Below are 27,953 nucleotides of genomic sequence, written 5' to 3'. Positions count from 1 at the left end.
TGGCATGAAAAGGGCCCACACTCTGGATTACTGACTGTTCTTCAAATAGTATGGGCTGGGCACAGTGGCTCATGCCTGTAATCCCTGCACTTTAGGAAGCCAGGGCAGGCAGATCAGTTGAGGTCAGGAGTTCGAGACCAGCCTGGCCAACATGGTGAAACCCCGTTTTTACTAAAAATACAAAGATTAGCCAGGTGTGATGGCAGGCGCCTGTAATCCCATCTACTTAGGAGGCTGAGGCAGGAGAATCACTTGAATGTGGGAGGCGGAAGGTGCAGTGAGCCGAGATTGAACCACAGCACTCTAGGCTGGGCAACAGACAGGACTCCGTCTCAAAAAAATATATAAAAAATTTAGGGCCAGGCATGGTGGCTCATGCCTGTAATCCCAGCACTTTGGGAAGCTGAGGCGGGTGGATCACCTGAGGTTGGGAGTTTGAGGCCAGTCTGACCAACAGGCAGAAACCCCGTCTCTACTAAAAATAAAAAACTAGCCGGGTGTGGTGTCGCATGCCTGTAATCCCAGCTACTCGAGAGGCTGAAGCAGGAGAATTGCTTGAACCCGGGAGGCGGAGGTTGTGGTGAGCCAAGATCATGCCATTGCACTCCAGGCTGGGCAACAAGAGCGAAACTCCATCTCAAAAAAAAATAATAATAATAAATATTTTTTAAATAAACAGTATGATCCCACACTGTTCTCTCTGCCTATTTAGGGTGTTTAGAGCTGGCCCCTTGTTCAGATCAGAGTGCAGACCTCACCTTGAGAGCCTTTCCTGACAACCCTATCAGCCTGGGCCCCACCCTCCCTTGTATCATAGTCTCAGCATCCTCTTCTTAATAACACCTTTGAGATGATATATTTGTTTACTGATTTTGGGACTCTTCCCCGCCATAGACTGAGTCCCCTGAGAGCAGAGCTGAGATCTCAGTTGTGCATGACCGTATCTATAAACCACATCCAACTGGCCGCCTGTTTTTGTGAGCCAGGAAGGTTTTTCAAAGGTGAACATGGGCCATCAATTGACGACAGGAAATACAACTGGGAGCCCCAATTAAGTGAAATGTTATCCCCCAAAAGAATTCCACTCTTATGAATAGACTTGGGTCTTAGTCCATTTTGCATCGCTATAAAAGAACACCTGAGACTGGGCAATTTTTAAAGAAGAGAAATTTATTTCTTAACAGTTCTGGAGGCTGAGATATCCAAAGTCGAGGGCCTTCTTGCTGGTGGGGACTCTGCAGAGTCTTGAGGTAGCACAGGGCATCACATGGCTAGCAGGCTGTGTGCAAGCTCAGGTCTCTCTTCCTTTTTTTTTTTGAAAAGGAGTCCTGCTCTGTTGCCCAGGCTGGAGTGCAGTGGCACGACTTTGGCTCACTGTAACCTCCACCTCAACCTTTGCCTCCCGGGTCCAAGTGATTCTCATGCCTCAGCCTCCCAAGTAGATGGGATTATAGGCATCCGCCACCATGCCCGGCTAATTTTTGTATTTTTAGTAGAGATGGGATTTCTCCATGTTGGCCAGGCTGGTCTCGAACTCCTGACCTCAGGTGATCTGTGTGCCTTGGCCTCCCAAAGTGCTGGAATTACAGGCATGAGCCACTGAGCCTGGCCTTTCTTCCTATTTTTATTTTATTTTATTTATTTATTTATTTTTTTTTTTCTTGAGATGGAGTCTCACTCTGTCGCCCAGGCTGGAGTGCAGTGGTGCGATCTCGGCTCACTGCAAGCTCCAAACCAGTCCCACTCCCATGATAACCTATTTATCCATTAACACATGAATGGCACGACCTCATAACCCAATCACCTCTTAAAGGCCCCACCTCTTAATACCGTTTCAGTGGGGATTAGGAACAAACATTCAAACTGTAGCAACTTGTATTTAAGAAACTACTCAGTTATCATATTTTGATTTTCACCAACAAAAATTTTATGAACTTTTCTTTCTGGTTATAGAAATACCTAAATAAGGCTGGGTAGGGTGGCTCACACCTGTAATCCCAGCACTCTGGGAGGCCAAGGCAGGCAGATCATGTGAGGTCAGGAGGTCAAGACCAGCATGGCCAACCTGGTGAAACCCCATCTCTACTAAAAATGGAAAAATTAGCCGGGCGTGGTGGTGCGCACCTGTAGTCCCAGCTCCCCTGGAGGCTGAGGCAGGAGAATTGCTTGAGCACGGGAGGCAGAGCTTGCAGTGAGCCGAGATCACACCACTGCACTCCAGCTTGGGCGAGAGAGAGCAAGACTGTGTCTCAAAAAAAAAAAAAACAAAAACCAAACACTTAAGTAAGATCCTCGATCTTCATGAGAAAATATGAACTAGAGGACATTTAGAAAAAAAAAAAAATCCTTGATCTTGTCTCCTGCAGAGTCTAAAATATTTGCTTTCTGTCCCTTTTATATAAAATATTTTGTTGATTCCTAGCCTACAGCAACACTTGATGTAGAGTTGTCAATCCATAAGCGTCTGGTGGAAAAATGCTGTTAACAATAAAAATGAAACTAATCTAAAATACATGTGCATTTATTTGCACAGAAAAAAACAGGCTGGGTAAAGTAGCTCATGCCTGTAATCCTAGCACTTTGGGAGGCCGAGGCGGGAGGATTACTTGAGCACAGGAGTTCAGGGCTAGTGAGCTATGATCATGACACTGCACTCCAGCGTGGGCCACAGAGCAAGACCTTGTCTCAACAACAACAAAAACGGATAAAGGAAAAAAAAGCGGCGGGGGCGGGGGGCAGGTATAGCCAACTAAGCATTAACCATCTGAAGAGGATCAGTTTATATCGGACGTCCACAGCAGAAATTTGCTGCTTCTGGCTATCTTTTCCCCACAATTAGCAAGGGTTAGCTTCATTATTTTAGAGGCAACCCAACTGCAGCTTTTAGAAAGGCGCTATGCCCTCTAGGCCAGCAATTTGAGGGCAAGGGTTGGGGGGTACCCCGCCCCAAAATCTTCCTGACCAAAGAGTGGAGCGGAAGAAAGCCAGGAGGAGGATGTTTTGAACCTAAATACGTCCAGCTGCAATCCCTGTCAAGCTCGTCGCCCCCAGTTCTGCTCCACCTCCGGTTTGGCCGGGGAGAATGTGACAGTCGCCGCAGCCCGGGATCCACCCGGACGCACCTCACCTCGCAGTCTCCTCACTGTGCCCGCGAAAGGAAACAGAGACCCTGGCCCAGGCACGAAGTCCCCAGGCCCCTGGTCGCCCGGAGGTAGCAACCAGCCAGCCCGTCGGGCTGCGACGCCGACCAAGGGGCACGCCCCGCGCCCCCCGGTCTCGACTAACAGCCACCCGCGCCGTTCCAGCCTTTCCGCGGCACCGCGCGTCGGGGACCCACTCTGCTCAAGTGTCAGGAAACTTCTGCGCGTGCGCCTCGCTAGCCCCTCCCGCGCGCCAGGCATCGCGCGGCTTCTTCCCGCCTGCCTCCCGCTCTCACTTCCGGAGTTTCCCAGCGACGGCCGTAAGTGGCGGGCGGAAGCGGCCCTAGAAGCCCGCCGTAAACGGCTCCCTCGCGCTACTTCCGGCCGGCTTCTGCAGACGGCGCTGGTGGTCGATCGTGTGGCGCCGTAGGACGTTCCCCGCGGCCGGAGCCATGGAGATGCCGCTGCCCCCCGATGGTGAGACCCAAACCGGCCGAGAGACCGTTTCTCTCTCCCCGGAACCTCCTGTTGGCCGGCCCCGCCTCCCGGGGTCCCCGGGTCTGGGAGGGGGCGGGGCTCGGCCTCGCGGCTTCGCCTGCGGCCTCTCCCGTGGGTCCCCGCATTCCCGGCGAGCGTGTGGCCCCTATCGGGACCCGTACAAGGGCGGCCTCTTAGGGGCCCACCCCCTTGGGGTCCCCGGCAAGGCGGACGGGGGCTGGGGCGCCGAGTCCCCCAGCTTTGGGCGGTCCTCGCTGACGCCCCGCGTGGCCTTTTCTCCGTTCTCCAGACCAGGAGCTTCGAAATGTCATCGACAAGCTCGCCCAGTTCGTGGCTCGCAATGGGCCCGAGTTTGAGAAGATGACTATGGAGAAGCAGAAGGACAACCCCAAATTCTCGTTTCTTTTCGGAGGCGAATTCTACAGTTACTACAAGTGCAAGCTGGCGCTGGAGCAGCAGCAGCGTGAGTACCCTCCGGCACTCAGGCCGCCCCATCGAGCGCTTCCTTTCTCGGATTCCAGTCCGGGCTCTGCCACAAACCTCTTTCTTTCGGGTCGTTTACTCTCTGAAGTGGAGCAGCTCGGTCCACACGATCCCTGTTCCGCTGTTCCCACGGCCCTGCACAGAGCGGCTGCTGGATGCCACTGTAATGGAGAACAACGAGGTTTTCGATCCTCCCCCTAGGCTCTGGATCAGGGATTTTGCTGTTGTTTTGCAGACTGATGACGGAGATTAGCAGGAGTAGCGTGATTGTTTTAGTGTTTTCTAGGGAGGAAGTGATAGAGGCCGGATGGGAGCCCATGGGACAGGCACTGTCCAGCCCCCTTTGCCGTCTCCCTGTGGGTCCAGCAAGGTTTTGTGCATTTCAGATGCCTGCAGCACAAATCAAAAAGAATTATCCCTCTGAGTTTTAGTTATTGGCAAGTGTTTATCAATGTTCGTTCATTTAGGCAACAGGATTCCAGTCCTGCTCTAAAGAAATTTAAAGTTAGGAAGCAGAGCTGGCCTTTGAATAATGGATAGTCACCAGGTGGTGCGGCTGCTCAGGGCAGGTATCACATCTGTCACGTTCAGTACCCAACCCCGTCTCTAGATTGTTTAAATGAATAACTAGGAGTTTGCCAGGTAGATGGACATTGAGAGGTGGTTGTCCCCTGTTTAATCGAACACCAACTGTGTGTTATGTATTAAGGTACAATGACCCAAACAAGGTCTGTTTGGCTTCGGCGAGCGTGTAGTTCAGGGGACTACACGCTCGCCTTGTATTAAGGTACAAGGTCATTGTACCTTAATACATAACACACAGTTGGTGTTCAATTAAACAGCTTGAAAGGAGGCCTGTTGCAGTGGCTCATACTGTAATCCCAGCACTTTGGGAGCCCAAGGCGGGCACATCACTTGAGGTTAGGAGTCTGAGATCAGCCTGGCCAACATAGTGAAACCCTGTTTCTACGAAAAATACAAAAATTAGCCGGGTGTGGTGGCCCGCGCCTGTAGTCCCAGCTACTGGAGAGGCTGAGGCAGAAGAATCACTTGAACCTGGGAGGTGGAGGTTGCATTGAGCCGAGACCATGCCATTGCGCTCCAGCCTGGGTGACAGAATGAGACTCCATCTAAAAAAAAAAAAGAAGCTTGAAAGGAGGCCAGGCCCAGTGGCTTGTGCCTGTAATCCCAGCACTTTAGGAGGCTGAGTCAGGCGGATCACTTGAGGTCAGGAGTTCGAGACCAGCCTGGCCAACATGGTGAAACCCCATCTCTACTAAAAATACAAAAAAAATTAGCCAGGCATGGTGGTGGGCACCTGTAGTCCCAGCTACTCAGGAGGCTGAGGCAGGAGAATCGCTTGAGCCTGGGAGGTGGAGGTTGCAGTGAGCCAAGATCGTGCCACTGCACTCCAGCCTGGGAGACAGAGCGAGACTCCATCTAACAACAACAACAACAACAAAAACTTGAAAGGCTGAGAGAGTAGAACATTGCAAAGGGGCAGTTTCTTGAACAAGAAACAGAGAAAGAGAGAATTTATGTGTGTATTGTCAGGCACAATGGCACACACCGTACCCCCAGCTACTCAGGAGGCTGAGGCTGGAGGGTTGCTTGAGCCCGGGAGTTCAGGGCTGTAGTGCGCTGTGTCGATTGAGTGTTTGCAGTAAGTTCAGTGTCAGTATGGTGACCCCCTGGGAGCTGGGGACCACTAGACTGTCTAAGGGGTGGTGAACTGGTCCAGGTCAGAAATGGAGCAGGTCGAAACTCCTGTGCCGATCAGTAGTGGCCTCACGCCTGTAAATAGCCACTGCACTCCAGCCTGGGCAACATAGTGGAGAATCTATTTAAGAAAAGAATGTGCTTGTATGAGGGAAGAGTTTGACCTGGAGTGTTAACTGCCAGGGGAAAAGTTTGGGTTTTTTCACTCAATCCAGGGGTTTTTCTGATGCCTATTTAGGTTTGAGATGCGGGGGCGGGGTGGGCAGGGAGAGATCAGCTGCCTGAAATCGCAAGCAAAATGTTGTATGTGCTTATGTGTTTCTAGAGCGATCCTTCCTTAGCCCCGGCACACCAAGTTTAAAACCGTTTCTAAAGGCAGCGGGAAGCCACAAGAGTTTTAAACAAGGGAGAGAGTGGCTTGGGTTGTGTGGCCGGTGGTGTAGGACAAGCTAGAGGGACCAGCCTGGGGAGCAGTGAGGCCTGCAGGGGAGCAAACAGGGCAGTTGCTTAGGTGAGAGATGGTGGGGTCTGAATTAAGTCAGTAGGTTGAGCCTGAGGGAGGGAGCATGGGGGGCAGGTGGGGTGAAGGGGTAGAATCCATGAACTTGGGCGCCAGTTGGATATTGACGACCTGATGGTGTAATGAGCAGGGGAGGAAGACACCTCAGACGGTGCTTTGGCTTGGGTGACTGAGCTGAGGGCTGCTTTCCCTTTCTGGGCGGGGGGGACACTTGGAAGCTGGTGCCATTATGAGGAAGGAGAGGGTGCTTATGCTTATAGCCCAGGAAGATTGAAGCCAAGAAGTGCTTTCTTTTTTTTTTCTTTTTTTTTTTTTGGAGATGGAGTCTTGCTCTTGTTGCCCAGGCTGGAGTACAGTGGCACGATCTTGGCTCACTGCAACCTCCGCCTCCCAGATTCAAGCGATTCTCCTGCCTCCCAAGTAGCTGGGACTACAGGCGTGCGCCACCACACCCAGCTAATTTTTGTATTTTTAGTAGAGATGTGGTTTCACCATGTTGGCCAGGATGGTCTCGATCTCTTGAACTCATGATCCGCCCACCTTGGCCTCCCAAAGTGCTGGGATGACAGGCGTGAGCCATCGTACCCAGCCAAGAAGTGCTTTCTGTGGGTGATGATATCTTGGCTAGATGTAAAGGGTGTGTTGGAGTTGGCCAGGTGAGAACAAGGGGAGAAAAGTGTTCCGGGCAGAGGAAGGAGCCCTTGGAGGGAATGGGGAACCCAGAGCTTAGGGTGGCTGAAGCCCAGAGTAGGAGGGGTTCTTGGAGTGGCCAAAGGTGGGGGTGCAGAGTTGGGAGCCTGGCTTGGGGAGGAGTTGGAGGCCTGGCCTGGGGGGCAGTCGGGGACCTGGCTTGGAGAGGAGTGAGGAGTGTATCCTGGAAGCATGGGAGAGACTCGTGGAAGGTTTAGGTCTGTTTTGTGAAGCTGGGTTAGCCACAGTACAGCCAGTTCTGCACCCTACTCCTTAAAGCCCGGGCCTCAACTGTTCTAGAATGGAGCTTCACGAACTCTGTGGTGAAGGACCATTTCTGGTGTTGTGTTGTAAGTTTCTAACCTGCTGTGTGTGGACCAAAACTTCTGCAAAGCACAGTAACAATGTGGACCGTGAACCATCACGCGGCTAGAAAGGTTTTGAAATGCTCCCTTTCTGGTTCCATAACCGTCTGTCACCGCTGGGTAGCCCAGGGACCACTCCATAAGTGGCAATACCATGACTGCCATGTCAAAAAGAGGTAGAGGGGTGGGACCTGATGCAGGAAGACCAGTTCTGGGGTGACGCAGGTGACAGCAGATCCATGGTGGTGACAGCGGGGACACAGACTGATTGGAGTGATGTCTAGGAGGCCGCCTTGACACTATGTGGCTCGTCAGTGGGAGGCACATGCGCCTTCTGGCCTGGGTTTCTGGGCAGATGGTGGTGCCAACCATGGTGCAGGGAGCACAGGAGGGGATATAGGTGTAGGGGGTGAGAGGAAACACAGGCCCCTTGGAAACGCAGTGGGCCGTGCAGTTGGTGGTTAGGGCCAAAGCTCCGGAATCCAGAATGGAGATGATGGATTTAGGAATCACACCATGCACAGTCGCAGCCACAGGAATGAATAGCTCATGTTGCCCGGCAGTTGCATAGAGCAGAGGACAGGGCTCAGAACACAGGCCGCGCACCCCAGCATGTGAGGGTCCAACAGGAGAGGGGTTGGTAAAGGGGGAGAAAGGGACTGAGGGGGTGAACACATGGAGGCCAAGGGAGGCAAGCACCTGCGACAGGCCTGGGGGGCTGAGTTGAGTGAGGGTGTCCTCAGCTGCCTGGGGTAAGGAGGGGGGTGCGGGGAGTGGCAAGCAGGCACCAGGCTGAGATAAAGGGGAGGTGAACATCTGGAGTGAGTCTTGTCTGAGAAATCGTTTAGAGAGGGATCATAGGGTAAAGGGAGAAGTTTCCAACCCAGAATATTCTGATGTGTTTGTTTATTTCCTTTTTTATTTTTTGAGATGGAGTCTCACTCTGTCACCCACACTGGAGTGCAGTGGCGCCATCTCGGCTCACTGCAACCTCCACCTTGCAAGCTCAAGCAATTCTCCTGCCTCAGCCTCTCAGGTAGCTGGGATTACAGGTGCCTGCCACCACGCCCGACTGATTTTTTGCATTTTCAGTAGAGACAGGGCCATGTTGGCCAGGCTGGTCTCAAACTCCTGACCTCAGGTGATCACCCGCCTTGGCCTCCCAAAGTGCTGGGATTATAGGCGTGAGCCATCATGCCCAGCCCAATGTGTTTAGATGCTGCTGGGGAGGGGCGGGTAAAGAGGGGGGAGTTGGAGAAATAAGAGAGAGAAGAAATATCAATAAGCAGTGTCCCTCAGACAGTGGGAGGGGTGGGATTCGGTGCAGAAGTTGGGGGTCATCCTGTAGGGTTGCTTTGGGTGCACAAACTGTAGGGCACAGTCAGCCCCGAGACTTGACTTGAGCGCCCAGTGAGGGGCGACACCTTCCACCCGACACCCCACCGCCCTTATCTTTGGCTTTGTCCTGGTCCCCTTGGAGTGGGGCTCTGGAGGGCTCCAGGGGTACATGGTCCCATTTAGACCAGGCGGCCCCAAGACGGAGAGAGAGGCGGGTCATGTTGTCCAGGGCCTCCTTATGAGCCGGGTCCCTTCCTCAGAGACCTCACCACCCGCCCCATCTGGCCAGAGTTGGGACCTGCGCCCACCCTGACCCAGGCTTCTGCCGGCAGAATGGGTGTCTCACTGCTGCCTCAAACTGGATGCACCCCTGAATGCAGAGGGGTCTCTGTCCCCAAGGGCTGGAGAAGCAAGGAGAGTCAGTAGAAGGACAGGGCAGGTGTGGGGGAGGCCGCAGTGTGCACTCGGGGGTGCGGCTTCATGCCTTTCTGGCCAGATGTGCAGAGGCCCGGTGGCTGTGACATCTTAACAGTCAATGGGTAGCTTAAGTGGCAGAGGTCAGGGAGTGGCCGAGGAGGTCGGAGGATGAGAGGTACTGAGGCCTGGGTTCTGCATCAGGTGGGGCCTAGGTGGGTGAGGAGGTGGGCAGGCTCAAGCTTAGCTTGCACCGGAAGGACACTGTGCAAGGACTGGATGGTGCTGGCGAGAGAGCGGCCAGGGGACTTCCTAGGTTCTCCGAGGAGGGGACAGCCCGAAGATGGAAGGCTGAGGCTGGGATCCTGTGACAGGGAGGGCAGGGCCCGAGACTAGGAGGAGCTGGTTTGCGTGGGCATGAGGCTATGAACAGGCCCTCGTGGATGGTGAGTCCCTGGGGAGGGGGAGGCCCCTGTGGCTGAGAGGTGGCCAAGAGGACACCTGGACCCCCATCTGCATTCTCACGGGGCACCCCTCCTCCTCTCCCTCCAGTCATCTGCAAGCAGCAGACCCCGGAGCTGGAGCCAGCCGCCACCATGCCACCCCTGCCACAGCCCCCGCTGGCCCCTGCCGCGCCCATCCCGCCGGCCCAGGGCGCGCCATCCATGGACGAGCTCATCCAGCAGAGCCAGTGGAACCTCCAGCAGCAGGAGCAGCACTTGCTGGCGCTCAGACAGGTATGGGCCCGCCCCCTCCTCAGCCAGACACCAGCAGCTCCCCTGTGCCTCTGTTTTTGCGTCTGCTCATGAGAATGAATAACAGGTGTCAGTGAGGACAGGGCCCCCCCTGCCACCCAGGGCTCGGTGCATGTCAGCCACTGTCACCCCCAGCCCTGATGCCAGACACAGAGGCTGCTTCTCATCTCAGTGAAGCCACTGGACATGCATGCACCCATCACCCTGGGGTGGACCCCCCTGAGTGGGACTGTGGGGCACGTATGCACCTTGAAGCTCCCTAATGGCTGTGGCCAGACAGCCTCTGGTGCCTACCATTGGCCCCACCACACAGTAGCTAGGTCACCTGGAGCTGTTGGTTGGGGAAGGACCCTTTTTTTTTTTAAGTCTTGTTCTGTCGCCCAGGCTGGAGTGCAGAGGCGTGATCTCAGCTCACTGCAGCCCCCACCTCCCGAGTTCAAACGATTCTCCTGCCTCAGCCTCTGGAGTAGTTGGGATTACAGGCATGCACCACCACACCTGGCTAATTTTTGTATTTGTGGTAGAGATGGAGTTTCACCAGGTTGGCCAGGCTGGTCTCAAATTCCTGACCTCAGGTGATCCACCTGGCCAGAAGGACCCTTTTGTCCTTCCTGGTCCAACAGTTTGATAACTTTTGCCAAATAGAATGCAGGTGCATTGGCTGGGCGTGGTGGCTCACACCTGTAATCCCAGCACTTTGGGAGGCTGAGATGGGCAGATCATGAGGTCAGGAGTTCGAGGCTAGCCTGGTCAACATGATGAAACCCTGTCTCTATGAAAAATACAAAAATTAGCTGGGCGTGGTGGTGCACGCCTGTAATCCCAGCTACTTGGGAGGCTGAGGCAGGAGAATTGCTTGAACCTGGGAGGAAAAGGTTGCATGAGCTGAGATTGCACCACTGCACTCCAGCCTGGGTGACTGAGCAAGACTCAGTCTCAGAAAAAATAAATAAAAGACTGCAAGTGCATTGCCAGAAAAATGAGAGGAATAGAATACCAAACCTCCAAAACACCAACCCCACGCTTAGTACTAGGTTCAGGGGATAAAATCACACTGTCATATTGCTCTCAGAAGGTTCCAGCTGGGCGCAGTGGCTCAGCCTATAATCCCAGCACTCTGGGAGGCCAAGGCAGGCGGATCACAGGGTCAGGAGTTTGAGACCAGCATGGCCAATATGGTGAAACCCTGTCTCTAGTAAAAAATACAAAAATTAGCTGGGTGCGGTGACAGGTGTCTGTAGTCCCAGCTACGTGGGAGACTGAGGCAGAATTGCTTGAAACCGGAAAGTGGAGGTTGCAGTGAGCTGAGATTATGCCATTGCACTTCAGCCTGGGCTACAGAGCGAGATTCCATCTCAAAAAAAAAAAAAAAAGAAAGTTCCAGAATGCTCACCCTCAGCTTCTGTTCATCATGGAGTGGGAGGCCTGCCTTGACCAGCCGTAACTGACCGCTGGTCCCCATGGCAGCTCTGTTTTTACCAGTCGCACTTTAACCAGTGTTTCCTCTTGAGGAACGAGATTGCCCCCTTCTTGCTTCACTAGAGGCCATGGGTGTATCCTCTTCCTCTATTGCCTGTTCACACCATCCCTCATTTGTCTTTTCTTTTCTTTTCTTTTTGTTGTTGTTGTTGTTAGAGACAAGGTCTTGCTGTGTCACTCAGGCTGGAGTGCAGTGGTACAGTCACAGCTCACTGTAACTTTGAACTCCTGGGTTCCAGCAATCCTTCCGCCTCAGCCTCCGAAGTAGTTGGGAACACAGGCACACACTACCATGCTCAACTAATTTGTATTTTATTTTTTGTAGAGATGAGGTCTCGCTATGTTGCCCAGGTTGTCTGGAGCTCTTGGGCTCAAGCGATCCTCCCGCCTCAGCCTCCCAAAGTGCTGGGATTACAGGCATGAGCCACCGCGCCCCGCCTTTGTTTTTTGTTGAGTTGGTTTGCAGAGGTTGTTTGTTCCTCTGGGCTGCAGTGTTTTCCTTGGTTACCTGGAGGGCAGGTGTTGTCTCCTGGTATGTCCTGTCAGTGCCCTGCCCACTCCGGGAGGGACTGTCACAGATTCATGGCAGGCATGAGAGACAGAATCTCCTCCTGCTGGGGACAAGCAAGGGAGCTGATGGCCAGAGCAGCCCAGAGTCCGGGCATCGCCACCATGTCCCCACCCCGCCCCTGCTGAGCCAGGCCGGAGGGCTCAGGCTGCGGGTCCTTCTTCATGTGTTCTCGACCTCACTGACCCCCCCGCAGGAGCAAGTGACAGCGGCCGTGGCCCACGCGGTGGAGCAGCAGATGCAGAAGCTTCTGGAGGAGACCCAGCTAGACATGAACGAGTTTGACAACCTGCTGCAGCCCATCATCGACACGTGCACCAAGGACGCCATCTCGGTGAGGGGCCAGCACTTCCCAGAGCCCAGCTTTCCCTTGGTCCCGCCCTGAGGCAGGGCCTTTCGCAGCCAGTCTGGGCTAAGGGCTGTTACAATGGGTGCCTTTCCCTCCCACCTTGAGCACACTCCTGAGGCTGTGGGACCCTGTGCCCCCCACCCTCATGGTGTGTCCTTCCCTGAGCTGATGGTGACGTGCTCTCAGGGATGCAGTGGGTGCCTGGGGGAGCCGCGGCCCTGCTCACTCATCATCGGCTCGGTTGTTGCAGGCCGGGAAGAACTGGATGTTCAGCAATGCCAAGTCCCCGCCGCACTGTGAGCTGATGGCCGGCCACCTCCGGAACCGCATCACGGCTGATGGGGCGCACTTCGAGCTTCGGCTGCACCTCATCTACCTGATCAACGACGTGCTGCACCACTGGTGAGCGTCGCCACCCCGTGCCCAGAGCGCCACTTCCTCGCGCTCCTCCTCAACCCTCCTGGGTGGCCGCTTGCTCCAGTCAGTAGCTTGGCTTGGCCTGTCCCAAGACTAGGGGGCACTTGTCCAGGGACCCCGGGTGGGGGGTCTCTGTGAGCCACCAGGCTTCTGTCTGCAGGACTGCGAGGTCTAGGTGTCCTGTGCACCTTCGCTGCATGCCCTGTCCTCTCCTCTAGACCCCGGCCTCACCTGTCACATTGCTGTCTCCTGGGGGCCACTGTCCCCTGCACTCCTTCCTCTCATGGGGCAGCTTCTTGGCGTCTCCTTGTTGCCTTCTCAGCCATGGCCTCCTTGGCCTCTGTGTCTGTCTCCTGCCCTCGTCACTGATTTGCACGCACACACACACGCGGTCACCTGACTTTGCTCAGCCATTGGGACCCTCCTTTGGGGTCCCCTTCTCCAGCCCTGACCCATCTCCCAGGCTTCAACAGAGCCACATTTGCCGACCCTCTGTCCCCACCGAGCCCTCACCCTTCCCACTGTTGCTGTCTCCACCCTCCCCAAGGTTGGGTGGGTATTTCCTTCTACCGGGTCACTGGGGCCCTTCTCACAAAAATCAGCAAAAAAAAAAAAAAAAAAAACAATAGAACCCCAGGCCAAAGGCCCGCACGTGCAGGAGGAGACAAGCATTGCTACTGAGCCTAGCGGGCAGCAGTCCTGGCCTGGCGCCTCGTGTGCCTCTACAGTGGGCCAGGCTGCCAGCACCCATCTCGCCCCATCTACCACATGCAGCACTGCCTGAGTCCCTCTTGCCTCCCCACCTCAGTCCCTGTTTCTCTCCTGCTGGGAAGTGAGTTGCGGCTCGGCACCAGCTCTGCCCTTCTGCTCCTCCTCATGCCTCCACTTCTCCCTGCCTCTGAGTCAGGGGTGCCTTGCACGGATGCACAGTTTCCCTCATTCTCCAGCCACGCGCCTCTCTATCTCCACTCTGTCCGAAGCCAAGTGCTGCTCACCCGGCCCAGGCTCTTGCTCCCCTGAGCCCCCTATGGCAAGCTGAGGGCTGAGGGGCTTCCAGCTGCTCCCCTTCTGTCCTGTGTCCCTCCCCAGGGGCAGCCATCTCCCTGCGCAGCGGCAGGGGCCTCCCAGGCCAGGTATGCACAGTGTCCTGTGCAGCACTGCACAGCAGCCCTGAGAGGACATGGGCCCGGCGCCTCCCCCTGCTGGGCATCCGGTCACTCTTCTAAAGTGTTCTAGGTTCCTGAGGGACTGGGCACCCTCCCTCCTTCTCCCAAGAGGCCTGGCCTGGGCCGAGGTTTCCTTGTGCATAGTGAGTGACAAGGACAAGACCCCCACTCCGCAGCAGTCCCATCCCGCCCATCATACACAGGCAGGGGCTCCCGCCGGCCCATATCCCTTCATCCGCAGCGCCACCCAAGAGGGAAGGAGGGAAGGTTATTTCCTATCAAGGGGACTGGACCAAAAGGCCTTGCTCAGAACGGCCCCAGGCCACCTTGTCTCCCTCCCCTGCTTGCTGTTTTTCTATCTGTCCCTTCCTCGAGCCCAGGCACCAGCACAGGTCTCGTGGGAGCCCAGCCATCGCCCTGACCGGGTTGGGGACCCGATTCCCGAGAAGGCAGAGGGCGCTGAGGCTGGAGCCGCGATGGTAACGGGCGCGTGGCCGGGTCCCGCCCCAGGGCCCTGACGCGCGGAAAGTCTCTCCCTCACAGCCAGCGCAAGCAGGCCCGGGAGCTGCTGGCCGCCCTGCAGAAGGTCGTGGTGCCCATCTACTGCACCAGCTTCTTGGCCGTGGAGGAAGATAAGCAGCAGAAGATCGCCCGGGTGCGTGGGCCCCGGGCCAGGGGTTGGGCAAGACCGGGCGGGACACACAGGCCTTTCCCCTCCCCACTGACCCGGCCTCTCTCTCCTCCCACTGCCAGCTCCTGCAGCTCTGGGAGAAAAACGGCTACTTCGATGACTCCATCATTCAGCAGCTACAGAGCCCAGCCCTGGGGCTTGGTCAGTACCAGGTAAGTGTCCCTGCCCACCCACACCTCACCCTAGAGCTGGGGCGGGTGCCCCAGGAGAGTTTGGGAGTGTGGGGACAGCAGCTGCCACTCCAGCAGGTCCCAGAAGCCAGAGAGCCCATGTCCCCTGCCTGTGCTAGGAGTAGCCAGTGTGTGTTGACCAGAGAGTCCCAGGTGACATTTCCCAGGCCTTAGGTGTGTCTCCCTGACTTTCCTGGCACACTAGAACCAGGCGGCCTTTCGGAGTCATTGCACATGGCCCATTTGCTCTGGTGGTCAGGCATGTTCCAGTGTGGTGGAAGCGTGAGGAAGCCCAGACGTGGCTTAGGCTGTGGCAGCCCCTCTTGCTGAGAGCCACATGGCGAGTGGGAGGCAGAGCCCATGAGCGTGTCCCAGAATGTTGGTGGGCAGTGTTCGCTGAGCAGCCATGAAGCGGCCAGGACACGGCTGTCGTTGCTCGTTCTGTTATCAGGGAGTCGTAAACCATGCTGCAACGAACATCCTCATCCCCAAATCTCTGGCCAGATCCCAGTGCACACTCTGATTGCCCAGACTGTGTTGGCTGTTTTCACGTGACAGTTCCCTGTCCACCTGCCCCAGGTCCCCCAGGCTCTGCTGCTTTCCAGGCGTTTGTCCTCTGGCGCCAGGCAGCGAGCCCCAAGGCCGCATACTGAGCAGCGGGTGCTCTTCTCTCTCTCAGGCCACCCTCATCAACGAGTACTCCTCAGTGGTCCAGCCAGTGCAGCTGGCCTTCCAGCAGCAGATCCAGACCCTCAAGACGCAGCACGAGGAGTTTGTTACCAGCCTGGCCCAGCAGCAGCAGCAGCAGCAACAGCAGCAGCAGCAGCTCCAGATGCCGCAGATGGAGGCTGAAGTCAAGGCCACGCCTCCACCGTCTGCTCCACCCCCGGCCCCAGCACCTGCCCCTGCCATCCCGCCCACCACCCAGCCTGGTACGGGGCTCCCTCAGCCCAGCCTGCCTCCAGGAAACAGCCCCCAGAGGCTGGGCACCGAGTGTAGTCAGAAAGCAGTCTGCCACCCTCAGACACAGTTCTTGTTCCCTCGTCCCAGGCCTGCTCCTAGGCCCAGGTTTTCATCCATTTACAAGCACGAGCCAGGTGATCCTAGAGTAAAACTACAACCATCCCATTCCTGAACAGCAGAAGATCTGTTTCCTGTTCCCAGAGAAAAGAAATAGAGGAAAGGTACCCAGATCATTCCCCAAGACTAGGGTAACTATTACATCAGGCAGGAAGGACAATGCACAGACTGAAAATATAATTGGCTAGGCATGGTGGCTTACGCTTGTAATCCCAGCACTTTGGGAGGCCGAGATGGGCAGATCGCTTGAGCCCAGGAGTTTGAGATTAGTCTGGGCAACATGGTGAAACCCCTTCTCTACTAAAAATAGAAAAATGGTGCTCACCTGTCATCCCAGCTACTTGGGGGCTGAGGTGGGAGGATCACTTGAGCCCATGAGATTGAGGCTGCAGTGAGCCGCATTTACACCACTGCACTCCAGCCTGGGTAACAAAGCGAGACCCTGTCTCAGAAAATACAATCTAGTGTCACTTCTGAAAAAGACACGGAAATACTGAAGGAAATCTTAGCAGAATCTAGCAAAGGATTTTGTTTTTGATTTTTATTTTATTTTATTTTTTTTTTGAGATGGAGTCTTGCTTTGTCGCCCAGGCTGGAGTGCAGTGGTGTGATCTCAGCTCACTGCAAGCTCCGCTTCCTGGGTTCATGCCATTCTCCTACCTCAGCCTCCTGAGTAGCTAGGACTATAGGCGCCCGCAACCACGCCCAGCTAGTTTTTTGTATTTTTAGTAGAGACGGGGTTTCACCGTGTTAGCCAGGATGGTCTCGATCTCCTGACCTTGGGATCCACCCACCTCAGCCTCCCAAAGTGCTGGGATTACAGCCGTGAGCCACCGCACCCGGCCTAGCAAAGGATTTTAAAATTACATTCTGATCAAAGAAGGTTTGTTGTAGGAATATGAGGATTGTATAGAATAGAAAATAACAGATGTGGGGAAATGACCTTTTAATTAGATACAGTAAAGATGTCTAATCAAATTCAGTGTGGATAGAAATTCTTCAGCAAACCAAGAAGGCAGAAGTGAGGCATGTTTCTTGTAAAGCTTTGAAAAGGACAGATGTGTGTCATGTTCAAGGTTGAAACCTCCCCTCGCCCTGTCCCCTTCCTGGGAAGCCATTGATAGTCATGGTTTTAGTGGGTCCTGAAGCGATCATCCACTGGGCACTAAAAGCGGTAGCCTGGTTTGCTCTGGGGTAGTGTGGAGAGGAGACAGCGCCTCCTGCTGCCAGGCCTGCTCTAACTGCCTGTCACTTGGATTTAGATGACAGCAAGCCTCCCATCCAGATGCCTGGCTCTTCAGAGTACGAAGCTCCAGGAGGGGTCCAGGATCCTGCAGCCGCCGGCCCCCGGGGCCCCGGGCCACACGACCAGATCCCACCAAACAAGCCCCCTTGGTTTGACCAGCCTCACCCCGTGGCTCCTTGGGGCCAGCAGCAGGTATTGATTGGAACCTGGGGTGGGAGCAGATGGGGCACACTTGGCCTGATGGGGTAGCCTCCCCTATGCCAGTTGGTGAGCGTTGAGTGGCTTACTGGGGAACAATGAGGGATATTCTGTGGCAGAGCTTATGCTGGGTTAGTGACAGTCCTGTCTTCCTGTGGCTCCGGGACAGGTCAAGTGACAGGTCTTCACGTCCCTTCCCTGAGCTTTGATGGTTTGGGCTTCTCTGTAGTATAGATCACCATTGTCCTGCGAGTGCAGGGGAGTTTAACGCTGCAAGGCATGGCAGGGTGTTCTGTTTCCTGTCCTTCTTAAACAGGTTAAGCTAGTTGAGTGTCAGTGTTTTGTCATCCTGGAAAGAACAAGGTGCTTTTGTAAGGAAAGGGGGAATGTCAGAAATGTCAGCTGTGTTGCCCCTGGGAGGCCTCAGATGCAGCTTTGCTATGGGTCACATACCCCTGGGCCAAGGCAGGGGCCACCTTATCTGGCACAGCATGGCTGTGAAATGCCCTGGAGCATGCTGGGTCCACTTTCAGCACTGAGGCACAGCCCCGGGCCTTCCAGGGCGCGACTTTCCCCCTTGACCGTGGGGCCTGGTTGGCTTTGCAGCGTGGCCTTTCCAGGTGACTCCCTGTCTGCAGGGACAGGTGTAAGGATGGCAAGGAGACTGGCTCTGGACTGAGACTTGGTGGTTGTGGCTTTGAGCCTCCCATCCCCAGCTTCAGGACACGAAATTGAACCTCACGAAAGATTGGACACCCCCGTAAAGACAGCTCCCACCTCCGAGTGCTGGCCGGGAGCCAGATGGTGGTGGCTGTTTTGCAGGTACCCTCTGCTGGAGGGGGCAGTTCTTGTCCCTGTTTTGTAGGTGTGGAAACAGGCCCTTAGTGTCTCCAGGCTCAGTCTTTTTGCAGACCAGAGGGTTGGGCTCAGGACAATGGGCACGCCCCTCACTGAGGGTGCCCGCTAGGCCAGCAGTGCATCCTGCAGTCCACACTGAGAAACAGCAGCCTGGCCTGCTTGACTTGGCCATGTGGGGTCTTAACACGTTTAAAAGTAATTTCTCAAGACAGGAAGATTGCTTGAGGCCAGGAGTTTGGGACCAGCCTGGGCAACAAAGCAAGACTCCATCTCTACAAAGAATAAAAATAAGCTGGCATGGTGGTGCACACCTGTCGTCCCAGCTACACAGCGGTCTGAGGCAGGAAGATTGGTTCAGCCAGGACTTCAGACTTCATTGAGCTATGGTCATGCCACTGCATTCCAGCCTGGGTGACAGAGTGAGACCTTGTCTCTAAAAAAGAAAAGCAAGGCTGGGCGTGGTGGCTCACGCCTGTAATCCCACACTTTGGGAGGCTGAGGTGGGCAGATCATTTGAGGTCGGGAGTTTGAGACCAGCCTGGCCAACGTGGTGAAACCTCGCCTCTACTAAAGATAAAAAAATAGCCGGGCATGGTGCCAGGCGCCTATAATCCCAGCTACTCGAGAAGCTGAGGCAGGAGAATCACCTGAACCTGGGAGGTGGAAGTTGCAGTGAGCCAAGATCGCGCCACTGCACTCCAGCCTGGGCAACAGAGCGAGACTGTCTCAAATTAAGAAAAAGAAAAACAAGTAGTTCCTGATATTTAATATCTGGCTCTCTGGCTTCTCTTGGGAGCCTGGTGAATGTGGCAGCCTGGGCCAGCCTCCCCTTAGTAGGGGTCAGCGCAGTTACCCAGCTGTGACCCTAGACACTGGCCTTCTCATTGGCCTCTGTGCTCCTCCCCTCCCCTGCCCAAGCTGGAGTTTGCTCTCCTGGCTTTAAGTCTCCAGAGCAGAAGCTGATGAGGGAAGAGCCTCCCGTCTTCAGTCTACAGGAAGATGCTGGCTTGGTTTGAAGGTCCCCAGAAGCAGACCCCAAGACAAGGATGTGTGTGCCGCAGTGTATCCGCCCAGCAAACGGCTTTTGGGGAGAGGGGGAGTGAGGCAGGGCAGGGGGTGTCAGAGTGAGCCCCGCCCCGTGGGTGCCTGGGGTGCCCTGAGAAGCGATACCGTCTGTGCCTCTGCACCTGCCCCTGAGGGGCGAGGGAGCTGGCGTTTGTCTGGCAGTGGTAGCGGGGAGCACCTTGTGGCGCGGGCGGCCTGTGTGCGGGTGCAGCGGTTGGGTGTCTGGTCATTTTGCAGCAGCATGTGGTCTGGGCTGAGAGCAGGTGCCCAGCATCCTCGCAGGCGTCAGCGTAGGAGGCGCCTCAACGTGGCCAGGGCAGCGCCTCCATGGTCTGAGCCCGCGCTGTGATGCTGCCGAGCGCTGTGATGCTGCCGAGCACTAGGGCCTAGACCACGCAGGGCTCACGCCTGTCCCTTCCCTTGCAGCCGCCAGAGCAGCCACCCTACCCGCACCACCAGGGCGGCCCACCCCACTGCCCCCCCTGGAACAACAGCCACGAGGGCATGTGGGGCGAGCAGCGCGGTGACCCCGGCTGGAACGGCCAGCGCGACGCGCCCTGGAACAACCAGCCCGACGCCGCCTGGAACAGCCAGTTCGAGGGCCCCTGGAACAGCCAGCACGAGCAGCCGCCCTGGGGCGGGGGCCAGCGCGAGCCGCCCTTCCGCATGCAGCGGCCCCCACACTTCCGGGGGCCCTTCCCGCCCCACCAGCAGCACCCGCAGTTCAACCAGCCTCCGCACCCCCACAACTTCAACCGCTTCCCTCCCCGCTTCATGCAGGACGACTTCCCGCCACGGCACCCCTTCGAGCGGCCGCCCTATCCCCACCGCTTCGACTACCCCCAGGGGGACTTCCCTGCCGGTGAGTGTACGGGCGCCTGGGTAGGGCCTGGTGGAGGCATCCACGGCTCGCCTGCCGAGCAGGCTGGTGGCGCTGCTTGTGGCCCTGCCATGCTCCCGAGTGCACAGTGACAGGCACAGGGTCATGGGACGTCCGAGGAGCCCGGCCTGGGTTCTCAGGAAGTGGGGGCACAGACTCAGTTTTGCCGCCTTGATGAGGCCCGGCTGGCTGCAGATGAGGCAGAGCCAGTAGGAAAAGGTTCCTGCCGTGGGTGGGCGTGGCCAGGGCAGGGCCGGGCCTCGTTCTTTTTACTGCTGCTGCTTGTTTTTTGCATCAGTTTTCCCGTTGTATTAGTTCGTTTAAAAAAATCAATACTTGGCGTGGTGTCGGGCGCCTATGGTCCTAGCTGCTCAGAAGGCTGAGGTTGCGGTGAGCTGTGATCGCACTACTGTACTCCACCCTGGGCGACAGACCACTGTCTCAAAAAAAAAACCAAAAAACTAGTTTTCTTATTTAAAAAAATTTTATTTTATTTTAAATAGAGATGGGGTCTTGCTATGTTGGCCAGGCTACTCTCAAACTCCTGAGCTCAAGCAGTCATCCCACCTCAGCCTCTAGAGTAGCTGGGTCTACAGATGTGAGCCACCATGCCTAGTATCTTTGTTATTGATTTTATTTGTAATCTTTTAGTACTTTTTTTTTTTTTTGAGACAGAGTCTCACCCTGTTGCCCAGGCTGGAGTGCAATGGCACAATCTCAGCTCACTGCAACCTCCGCCTCCCAGATTCAGGTGATTCTCCTGCCTCAGCCTCCCGAGTAGCTGGGATTACAGGTGTGCGCCACCATGCCTGGCTAATTTTTTGTGTCTTTAGTAGAGACAGGGTTTCACCATGTTGCCCAGGCTGGTCTCGAACTCCTGACCTCAGGTGATCCGCCCGCCTCGGCCTCCCAAAGTGCTGGGATTAAAGGTGTGAGCCACCTCGCTTGGCCTTTTGTTGTTGTTGTTGTTGTTTGTTGTTTTTTTGAGACTGAGCCTCACTGTCACGCAGGCTGGAGTGCAGTGACACAGTCTCGGCTCACTGCAGCCTCCTCTTGGGTTCAAGTGATTCTTCCACCTTGGCCTCCTCAGTAGCTGGGATTACAGGCACCAGTCACTATGCCCAACTAATTTTTGTATTTTTAGTAGATGGGGTTTCGCCATGTTGGCCAGGGTGGTCTCAAACTCTGGGCCTCAAGTGATCTACCCGCCTTGGCCTCCCAAAGTGCTGAGATTACAGGCGTGAGCCACCATGCCCAGCCTTCTCTCTTTAAATACATTTCTGATTATAAATGCAGCTTGAAGACTGCTTGGCACATTTATTGCTTTTACTTTTTGGCTTGGGCTGACATGATAAAGTCCCGCAGCCTGGACGGCTTCAACAGCTGGAATGTATTGTCTTAAGGATCTGGGGGCTGGAGGTCCGAGGTGGAGGTGTGGCGGGTTCAGGTTAGTGTCTTGGAGGCCTGTCTCCTTGGCTCATAGGTGACCGTCTTCTCTCTACATGTCTGTGTCCTAATCTCTTATTATAACGGCAACAGTCACGTTGGATTCGGGCCACTATGGCTTCATTTTAACTCATTTGTGTCTTTAAAGGCCCTGTCTCCAAATACAGTTCCGTCCTGAGCTACTGGGGGCTGGGACCTCAGCGTATGGATTCGGAGGGTCACAACTTAGCCCTCACCTTGCAGTTTTGGGGTTTTGGGGTTCTCTTCTCTCAGCCTCAAGCTCCCTCGGCTGTGCCTATGGGTGCGGGACAGGCCCCTCGGAGCCTGGCTCCTCCGTGCCTCGCTGCCTGGTCTTAAGCAGTGAGAGAAGATGCTGGACAGGCTCCCAGGAGGGGTTCGTCTCCTGGCCCTTCACAGAGCCCCTCCCCTCCAGCACTTGTCGCCTGGGAGATCCTGACTGGCCTGTGGTCCTGAGGCAAGTCTCTTTTGCAGAAATGGGGCCCCCTCACCACCACCCTGGCCACCGCATGCCTCATCCTGGCATCAACGAGCACCCGCCTTGGGCTGGACCCCAGCACCCTGACTTCGGCCCTCCCCCCCACGGCTTCAACGGGCAGCCCCCACACATGCGGCGACAGGGCCCGCCCCACATCAACCACGATGACCCCAGCCTGGTCCCCAACGTGCCCTACTTCGATCTCCCTGCTGGGCTGATGGCCCCCCTCGTGAAGGTAATGCCCCACAGTGGGCTCCAAGCTGAGCACGCTTACCATGCTGGTCCCCGTTTCTCCTTGTGAAAAGTGAACACACGGGACCGGGTGCCTCCCGGGGCTCCCCTTCATCTCCCACTCCCTAGGGACCCTGATCTGTCAGTGGGAGGTGCCGAACCGGAGTAGCACGGTGTGGCTGTAAGCGACACCATGTCTGCCCTGCCCTGCCCCTCCTATCCCTCCCACCACAGGGAGCTTCAGCCATGTGGGGTTAGCTGGGCTATGAGGCTCGAGTCCTCTCTTCGTCCTTCTTGGTCCGGGGCCTCAGAAGCACCTTGTCCCAGGGCTGCTGATGGAGGGAATGTCTTAGAAGGAGCCACCTGTGAGCTGTGCCTACCAAGCACACAGGGAGGGGGGTGGCCCTGGAGAAGCCGGGCAGGGCTGGCAGCAGCTGGTACCACTGTGGGGTGGCCGGAGCATAGGGCAAGAGGTGAGGCAAGAAGGGACCAGGTCTGGCCAGGCGTAGTGGCTCACGCCTGTAATCCCAGCACTTTGGGAGGCCGAGGTGGGCGGATCACAAGGTCAGGAGATCGAGACCATCCTGGCTAACACGGTGAAACCCCGTCTCTACTAAAAAATACAAAAAATTAGCCAGGCGTGGTGGCAGACGCCTGTAGTCCCAGCTGCTTGGGAGGCTGAGGCAGGAGAATGGCGTGAACCCGGGAGGCGGAGCTTGCACTGAGCCGAGATCACGCCACTGCACTCCAGCCTGGGCGAGAGCAGGACTCCGTCTCAAAAAGAAAGGGGGGTGGTGGGGAGGCCAGGGCTGGGGCTTGGGGCCTCCAAGGGCATGCTGGCCACTGCCACTTCCCATCCCCCCTCAGACACATCCACCTGAAGTCCAGGCAGACTTCATGGAGCCATGGGCAGCAGGGAGAGCTGCGGGCGGGGGCCCAGGCAAGCCAGGCAGGGCAGGGCCTCAACAGGAGGACAGAGACGGAGCAGAAGAAGGAGACAGGCCAGGGGGCTCCAGGGCCGGGGCTGAGGCTGTTCTGAGGGGGGGCCCAGGGTAGGCATTGCAAGCAAAGGGTGACGTGAGGGGCCCGCTGCATGTCTGTGAATAAACCAGAGGGTGTTCAGGTCACCTGAGTTTGGAGACCATGTCCGCTGTGGGTGATTTTCTGGAGACAGAACCCTGTGATTGTCATCAGCCTCAGAGCAGCTATGACCCACCATGGTTGGTGTGGCTGAGGTCCTACAAGAGAGTGGGATCCCCAAGAGGGAAGCATGAGGAGCTCTGGTGCCCAGGGTACCCTTGACACTGAACCTGGGCCCTGCCCTGACCCCACTCCCTGCAGACCCTGGGTGGGCCTGAGAGGGCTCTGCCCAGGCATGGTGACAGCTGGGTTCTTTGCTACAGCTGGAAGATCACGAGTACAAGCCTTTGGACCCTAAAGACATCCGCCTCCCACCCCCCATGCCGCCCAGCGAGAGGCTGCTGGCTGCAGTGGAGGCCTTCTACAGCCCCCCGTCCCACGACAGGCCCAGGAACAGGTAAGAGGCCCAGGTCAGTGGGGTGAGCGGGAGGCCTCTCTCCCCTCTCCCGGCTCCCTGCAACCACACCTGCCCAGGCTAGAAAATGTGGCTGTCCCTCAGGAGAAACTGCCCTCCCCCTGCCTGAGTGACAAGTGTGTGTCACAGGCACAGCACACACGTGGCCCTCAATGAAGGGCGTTTTAATGGAGACACATCAGAAGAACTTAGGGAAGGTGTGGCACGGTGGCACGTCTCAAGCAGCCGGCTGCCACAGGGCCCTCAGCCCACCCTTCCCAGTGGTCACACCTCCTTCCTGTGCTGGGCTGCAGGCCTGTCCACCCATGAGTCAGTGTTCCTGTTTCCCAGTTCCACAGACCATGGGTCCCCACCACCTCAGCGGAACAGCAGGGTGGCAAGGGCGTGGGCACCAGAGGAGCCACTGGGCTGCAGGAGGACAGCCCTGTGGGAACACTGAACCAAGCTCTACTGCACCCATGCTCGGAGCCCACAGCCACAGGGCCATGTACTCTCCGAGGTTCTGTGGATTAACTCCTGATGACTTTTTCACGAGTTCCTTGTGGGTGGGTGTCACGTGGTCACACACGGAATGCCGTGTCTTACAGTGAAGGCTGGGAGCAGAACGGCCTCTATGAGTTCTTCCGAGCAAAAATGCGGGCCCGGCGGCGGAAAGGCCAGGAGAAGAGGAACAGGTAAAAGCGCAGATGTCTGCAGTGGCTGGGGGGCCAGGGTCCACAGCTTGTGATGGGTGGGAGCAGACCCCAGATACGCTCATCACGTCCGCCCTCACACAGCCTGTGCCTACGGGGCGGTGTTTTCCACAAGGCCTGAATTCACACAGCAGCAGGCTCGGCCACACTATTTAGGAACTTGATACCGTTGCTGTGGCTATGGCGCCACATCCACAGCCAGAGCCCCTGCATCTGGGGTGGTCTAGGAACCTGAGGGCCAGGGTGGGCTGGGTGCAGCCCATCCACTGGGGCACCTGATCATCAGGCCTCTCCCCGCAGCGGACCCTCGAGGTCTCGGAGCAGATCCAAGAGTCGAGGGCGTTCTTCCTCCCGCTCCAACTCAAGATCCTCCAAGTCTTCAGGCTCGTACTCAAGGTCAAGGTCGCGCTCCTGCTCCCGTTCCTACTCCCGCTCCAGATCTAGGTAGGCAGAGGCTGCCTCAGGGCAGTGCCTGAGGCCTCTTCCTGTGGCCTCCCCACGACGCCTGGCTGCTGCTGACCGTTGGGCACCCTTCCCTGCAGAAGTCGGAGCAGGTCGCGCTCCTCCAGAAGCCGCTCCCGGTCCCAGTCGCGGTCCCGGTCCAAGTCGTACTCCCCAGGAAGAAGACGCCGGTCACGGTCCAGGAGCCCCACCCCGCCGTAAGATCCTGTCTTAAGTGCTGCGCTGGTAACTCTGGGAAGCTGCGGTGCTTTGCTGTGAATGTGGAAACATTGGTGGTTAGGAGACTGTGTTAGGAGGCCGCCAGCATTAGCCCGGGGACAGTGGCACCCCTCACCCTTCACCACAGTAGCCACTTGGCGAAGCCTGAGGCAGTAACTGGGGTCTGCTTTCTAACCACCATCGGGGTTCGAGGTGTCCTGCTCTCAATGCTGAGCGTGGGGTGGGGGCCAGCGTCTGGAGCCCCCTTATCTAGCTGAGACAGGATAAACAGGTAGAGACGCAAAATCTGCATACGGTGTCACCTGGCGACAGTGAGCATGCACGCAAGCTGCGGCTGTGAGGTCCTCATCACTGTCATTCCAATAAATGTCTCAGTTACTTCTTAAAAAGAATAACTTGTCTCGATTTTAGTTCCTCTGCTGGTCTGGGTTCTAATTCGGCGCCTCCCATCCCTGACTCAAGGCTCGGAGAAGAGAACAAAGGCCATCAGATGCTGGTGAAGATGGGTAAGGCGAGGGAATGGGGAGGGCACGGGATGGGTCCTCACGCGTGCTGGGCCCAGGAGTCACCAGCGCTTTCTCTTCCTCAATGCATGTGGGGATGGATGGAGTCAGGCCGGTTCTGACTCCACCCAGACCCTCTAGACAGGGCCGGCCTGCGGGTTCTCTCTACCCATTTCCCGTGTCTACACTGCCTGTCTGGACATTCAGCCCCCCACGTGCACCCCCATCTGCCTCCGCCTTGTTGTGGTTGTGACTGCGTCTCTGTTTCCAGGCTGGAGCGGCTCAGGCGGCCTCGGTGCGAAGGAGCAAGGGATCCAGGACCCCATCAAGGGCGGGGACGTCCGGGATAAGTGGGACCAGTATAAAGGCGTGGGCGTGGCTCTGGACGACCCCTATGAGAACTACCGCAGGAACAAGAGCTACTCCTTCATCGCCCGCATGAAGGCCAGGGACGAGTGTAAGTAGGCGCCCATGCCGGGAGCCGCGCCGGTGGCCAGCGGTGCCGGCTGTGGGACCTTCCTGGCTGACTGGCAGAGGAAGATTGCAGTGACAGCTCAGTTCTCACACCGTCTCCACTTGTGGAGAGCCACAGGAAGAGAAGGAAGACCAGCGCATGCCCAGTGGGAACGCCGTGCTCCGTGGCGTGGAGGGCACGGGTGCCACCCACAAACCACACCAGGAGGCGCTGCAGCCACCAGGGCCCCAGGCTCATTTTCCTTTATAGTGAAGCAAAGAAACACAAGACCCTCCGCCCCGAGTAAATTCTTCACCCACGAAGGGATGGATGTGCATCTGCCCTAAGTCGGATTGAAGCCTCCTCCTAGGCTCCAGGAGGAGCATGTGCAGGAAGGGTTAGCCTGAGCCAGAGCCGGCACCCAGCTCCTTCCTCCAGCTCCCCGCACCCACCAGCCCTGACCTGGCTTCCCCTCGGCTCTGTAGGGACAAAGCCGAAGCCCAGTGCCATGACTGCCCGCGGATTGAAAAAGAGAAACACAAAACTTCGACTTGACTTGTGAAGTGAAGCAGGGTTTTCATTTTTACTCTCCTTGGTTTAGGTCTAGAAAGAAGAATATTACCTGAGAGGAGGCCCAGTGAGATTCTGAAACCCAATTCTTGAAGGCGTACTGGCCCTTAGTTCAGTTATTTTAGTTGTTTAAGTTGATATTTTTTTTCTGGAATGTAGCCATTTGCTGTTATCTGGGAAACAAGATTCTAACAGGAAACCAGCCTAAGACACTTCAGGTCGAGCGCTGCCTCGGAGTCTGTGCCCGTCGCGTCCCCTGCTTGAGTTTTGCACTTGGAAGAACCCTGCACCGGCTGGCGTGTGCGACAGCCCAGTCCCATCCAGAGCATGGAGCCCTACCCCAGCCAGCGCCTTCCGCTCCATCATTTCTTTTCACACCCCTGAAGGGAGGGGAGGCCAGGAGGGGAGCTGCTCCTGCCAGAAGCTGGTGGGTGACCGTTGGGAATCAGCCACACCTGGTGTCCATGGGCAGCCTGGTGCAATTCCATTCATTTGTACAGAAACATTTTTGAAAAATTCTTTTCAATAAGATGCAAAATCTTCCAACTTTTCAACCCAACGTGATGAATATTTGATTTTGTTCTAGATTTCCTGTAGCTGTGAATTGTTAAAAGTGTATGATTCAGGATAAAACGTAAACATGTGCTGTTAGTAATTTCTTGTGGATTTCATTGTTTTGCCTTCAAATAAAGCCTTTTTTTAAAGACCTTTCTCCCGCACATGTGTAAGTCAGAAGTGTGCACGGGCTGAGTGAGGAGACACGTGTCCTGGTTTGAGCTGTGCAGCCTGGGGTCAGAGGCCGTGTCCAGGGGCTCACATGGGGCGTCCCCAGCTTGCTGACCTGGTCCCATGCCCTTACCCTCGAGCAGGGCTTCTGCCATCCACCCTGTCTCCCTCTGGCTCACTGGGATGCCAGGACCTGCCTGGGTGGAGCTGCTCTGCAGAGGCTGGTGGCCCCTGTCCTGCTGTGAGTGGGGACAGCTCCACTGAAACTCTATTTCCACTGGCCTGTGGTGTCATGGAGCTGGGCATGCTGCTGGGAGAGCTGTCACTGAGCTGGGATTTGGCTCAGAGGAGTCTGGGGCCCTCACCACAGCACCACCTGCCCCACCATGGAATGTCACACCTGGATGCTGACGTGTGTGTGTGTGTGTGTGTGTGTGTCCATCACCCCAGCACCACCTGCCCCCACCATGGAACGTCACACTTGGACACTGATGAGCTCTGTGTTTGTGT

General features: G+C 56.3%; 2 protein-coding genes across 11 annotated transcripts in view; one reads left to right on the top strand and one right to left on the bottom strand.

The window, feature by feature from the left end:
* The first annotated feature begins 1,691 nt into the window (after window positions 1-1,691).
* On the top strand, window positions 1,692-27,423 carry CHERP (calcium homeostasis endoplasmic reticulum protein). 2 transcript variants are annotated; one of them, XM_031004374.3, is made up of 17 exons: window positions 1,692-3,617; window positions 3,928-4,101; window positions 9,720-9,904; window positions 12,166-12,303; window positions 12,569-12,720; window positions 14,445-14,556; window positions 14,655-14,744; window positions 15,442-15,694; window positions 17,105-17,280; window positions 19,636-20,071; window positions 22,028-22,266; window positions 23,666-23,799; window positions 24,405-24,491; window positions 24,810-24,953; window positions 25,052-25,168; window positions 25,602-25,696; window positions 25,965-27,423. In XM_031004374.3, the coding sequence occupies exons 1-17, from the start codon at window positions 3,593-3,595 to the stop codon at window positions 26,156-26,158; spliced, it is 2,751 nt and encodes a 916-aa protein (XP_030860234.1). In that variant the 5' UTR covers window positions 1,692-3,592; the 3' UTR covers window positions 26,159-27,423. The 2 variants fall into 2 exon arrangements, with proteins under 2 accessions (XP_030860234.1, XP_055228052.1); XM_055372077.2 differs by having other exon boundaries at window positions 3,446-3,617; window positions 14,412-14,556.
* The window catches only part of C20H19orf44 (chromosome 20 C19orf44 homolog), a 25,078-nt gene continuing 21,089 nt past the window's right edge, over window positions 23,965-27,953 (bottom strand). For 5 of the 9 annotated variants that reach the window (XR_010131905.1, XR_010131907.1, XR_010131908.1 and 2 more), the window contains one exon: window positions 23,965-25,223. The gene's annotated coding sequence lies outside the window, so the exon portion shown is untranslated. Of the gene's footprint in view, window positions 25,224-26,698; window positions 27,315-27,953 lie in introns of those variants that run through there. The other 4 variants (XR_008674205.1, XR_008674203.2, XR_008674204.2 and 1 more) reach the window with 1 other exon arrangement.

Source organism: Gorilla gorilla, chromosome 20 (assembly GCF_029281585.2).
Source record: "Gorilla gorilla gorilla isolate KB3781 chromosome 20, NHGRI_mGorGor1-v2.1_pri, whole genome shotgun sequence".
NCBI classification, from domain to species: Eukaryota; Metazoa; Chordata; class Mammalia; order Primates; family Hominidae; genus Gorilla; species Gorilla gorilla.
This window is presented reverse-complemented; position numbering and strand designations above follow the sequence as displayed.

Coding starts and splice junctions, on each gene's coding strand:
- CHERP (XM_055372077.2), top strand. CDS start 3,593: ATGGAGATGCCGCTGCCCCCCGATG. Junction 9,905..12,165: donor ACTTGCTGGCGCTCAGACAG/GTATGGGCCCGC, acceptor ACCCCCCCGCAG/GAGCAAGTGACAGCGGCCGT. Junction 23,800..24,404: donor CACGACAGGCCCAGGAACAG/GTAAGAGGCCCA, acceptor CGTGTCTTACAG/TGAAGGCTGGGAGCAGAACG.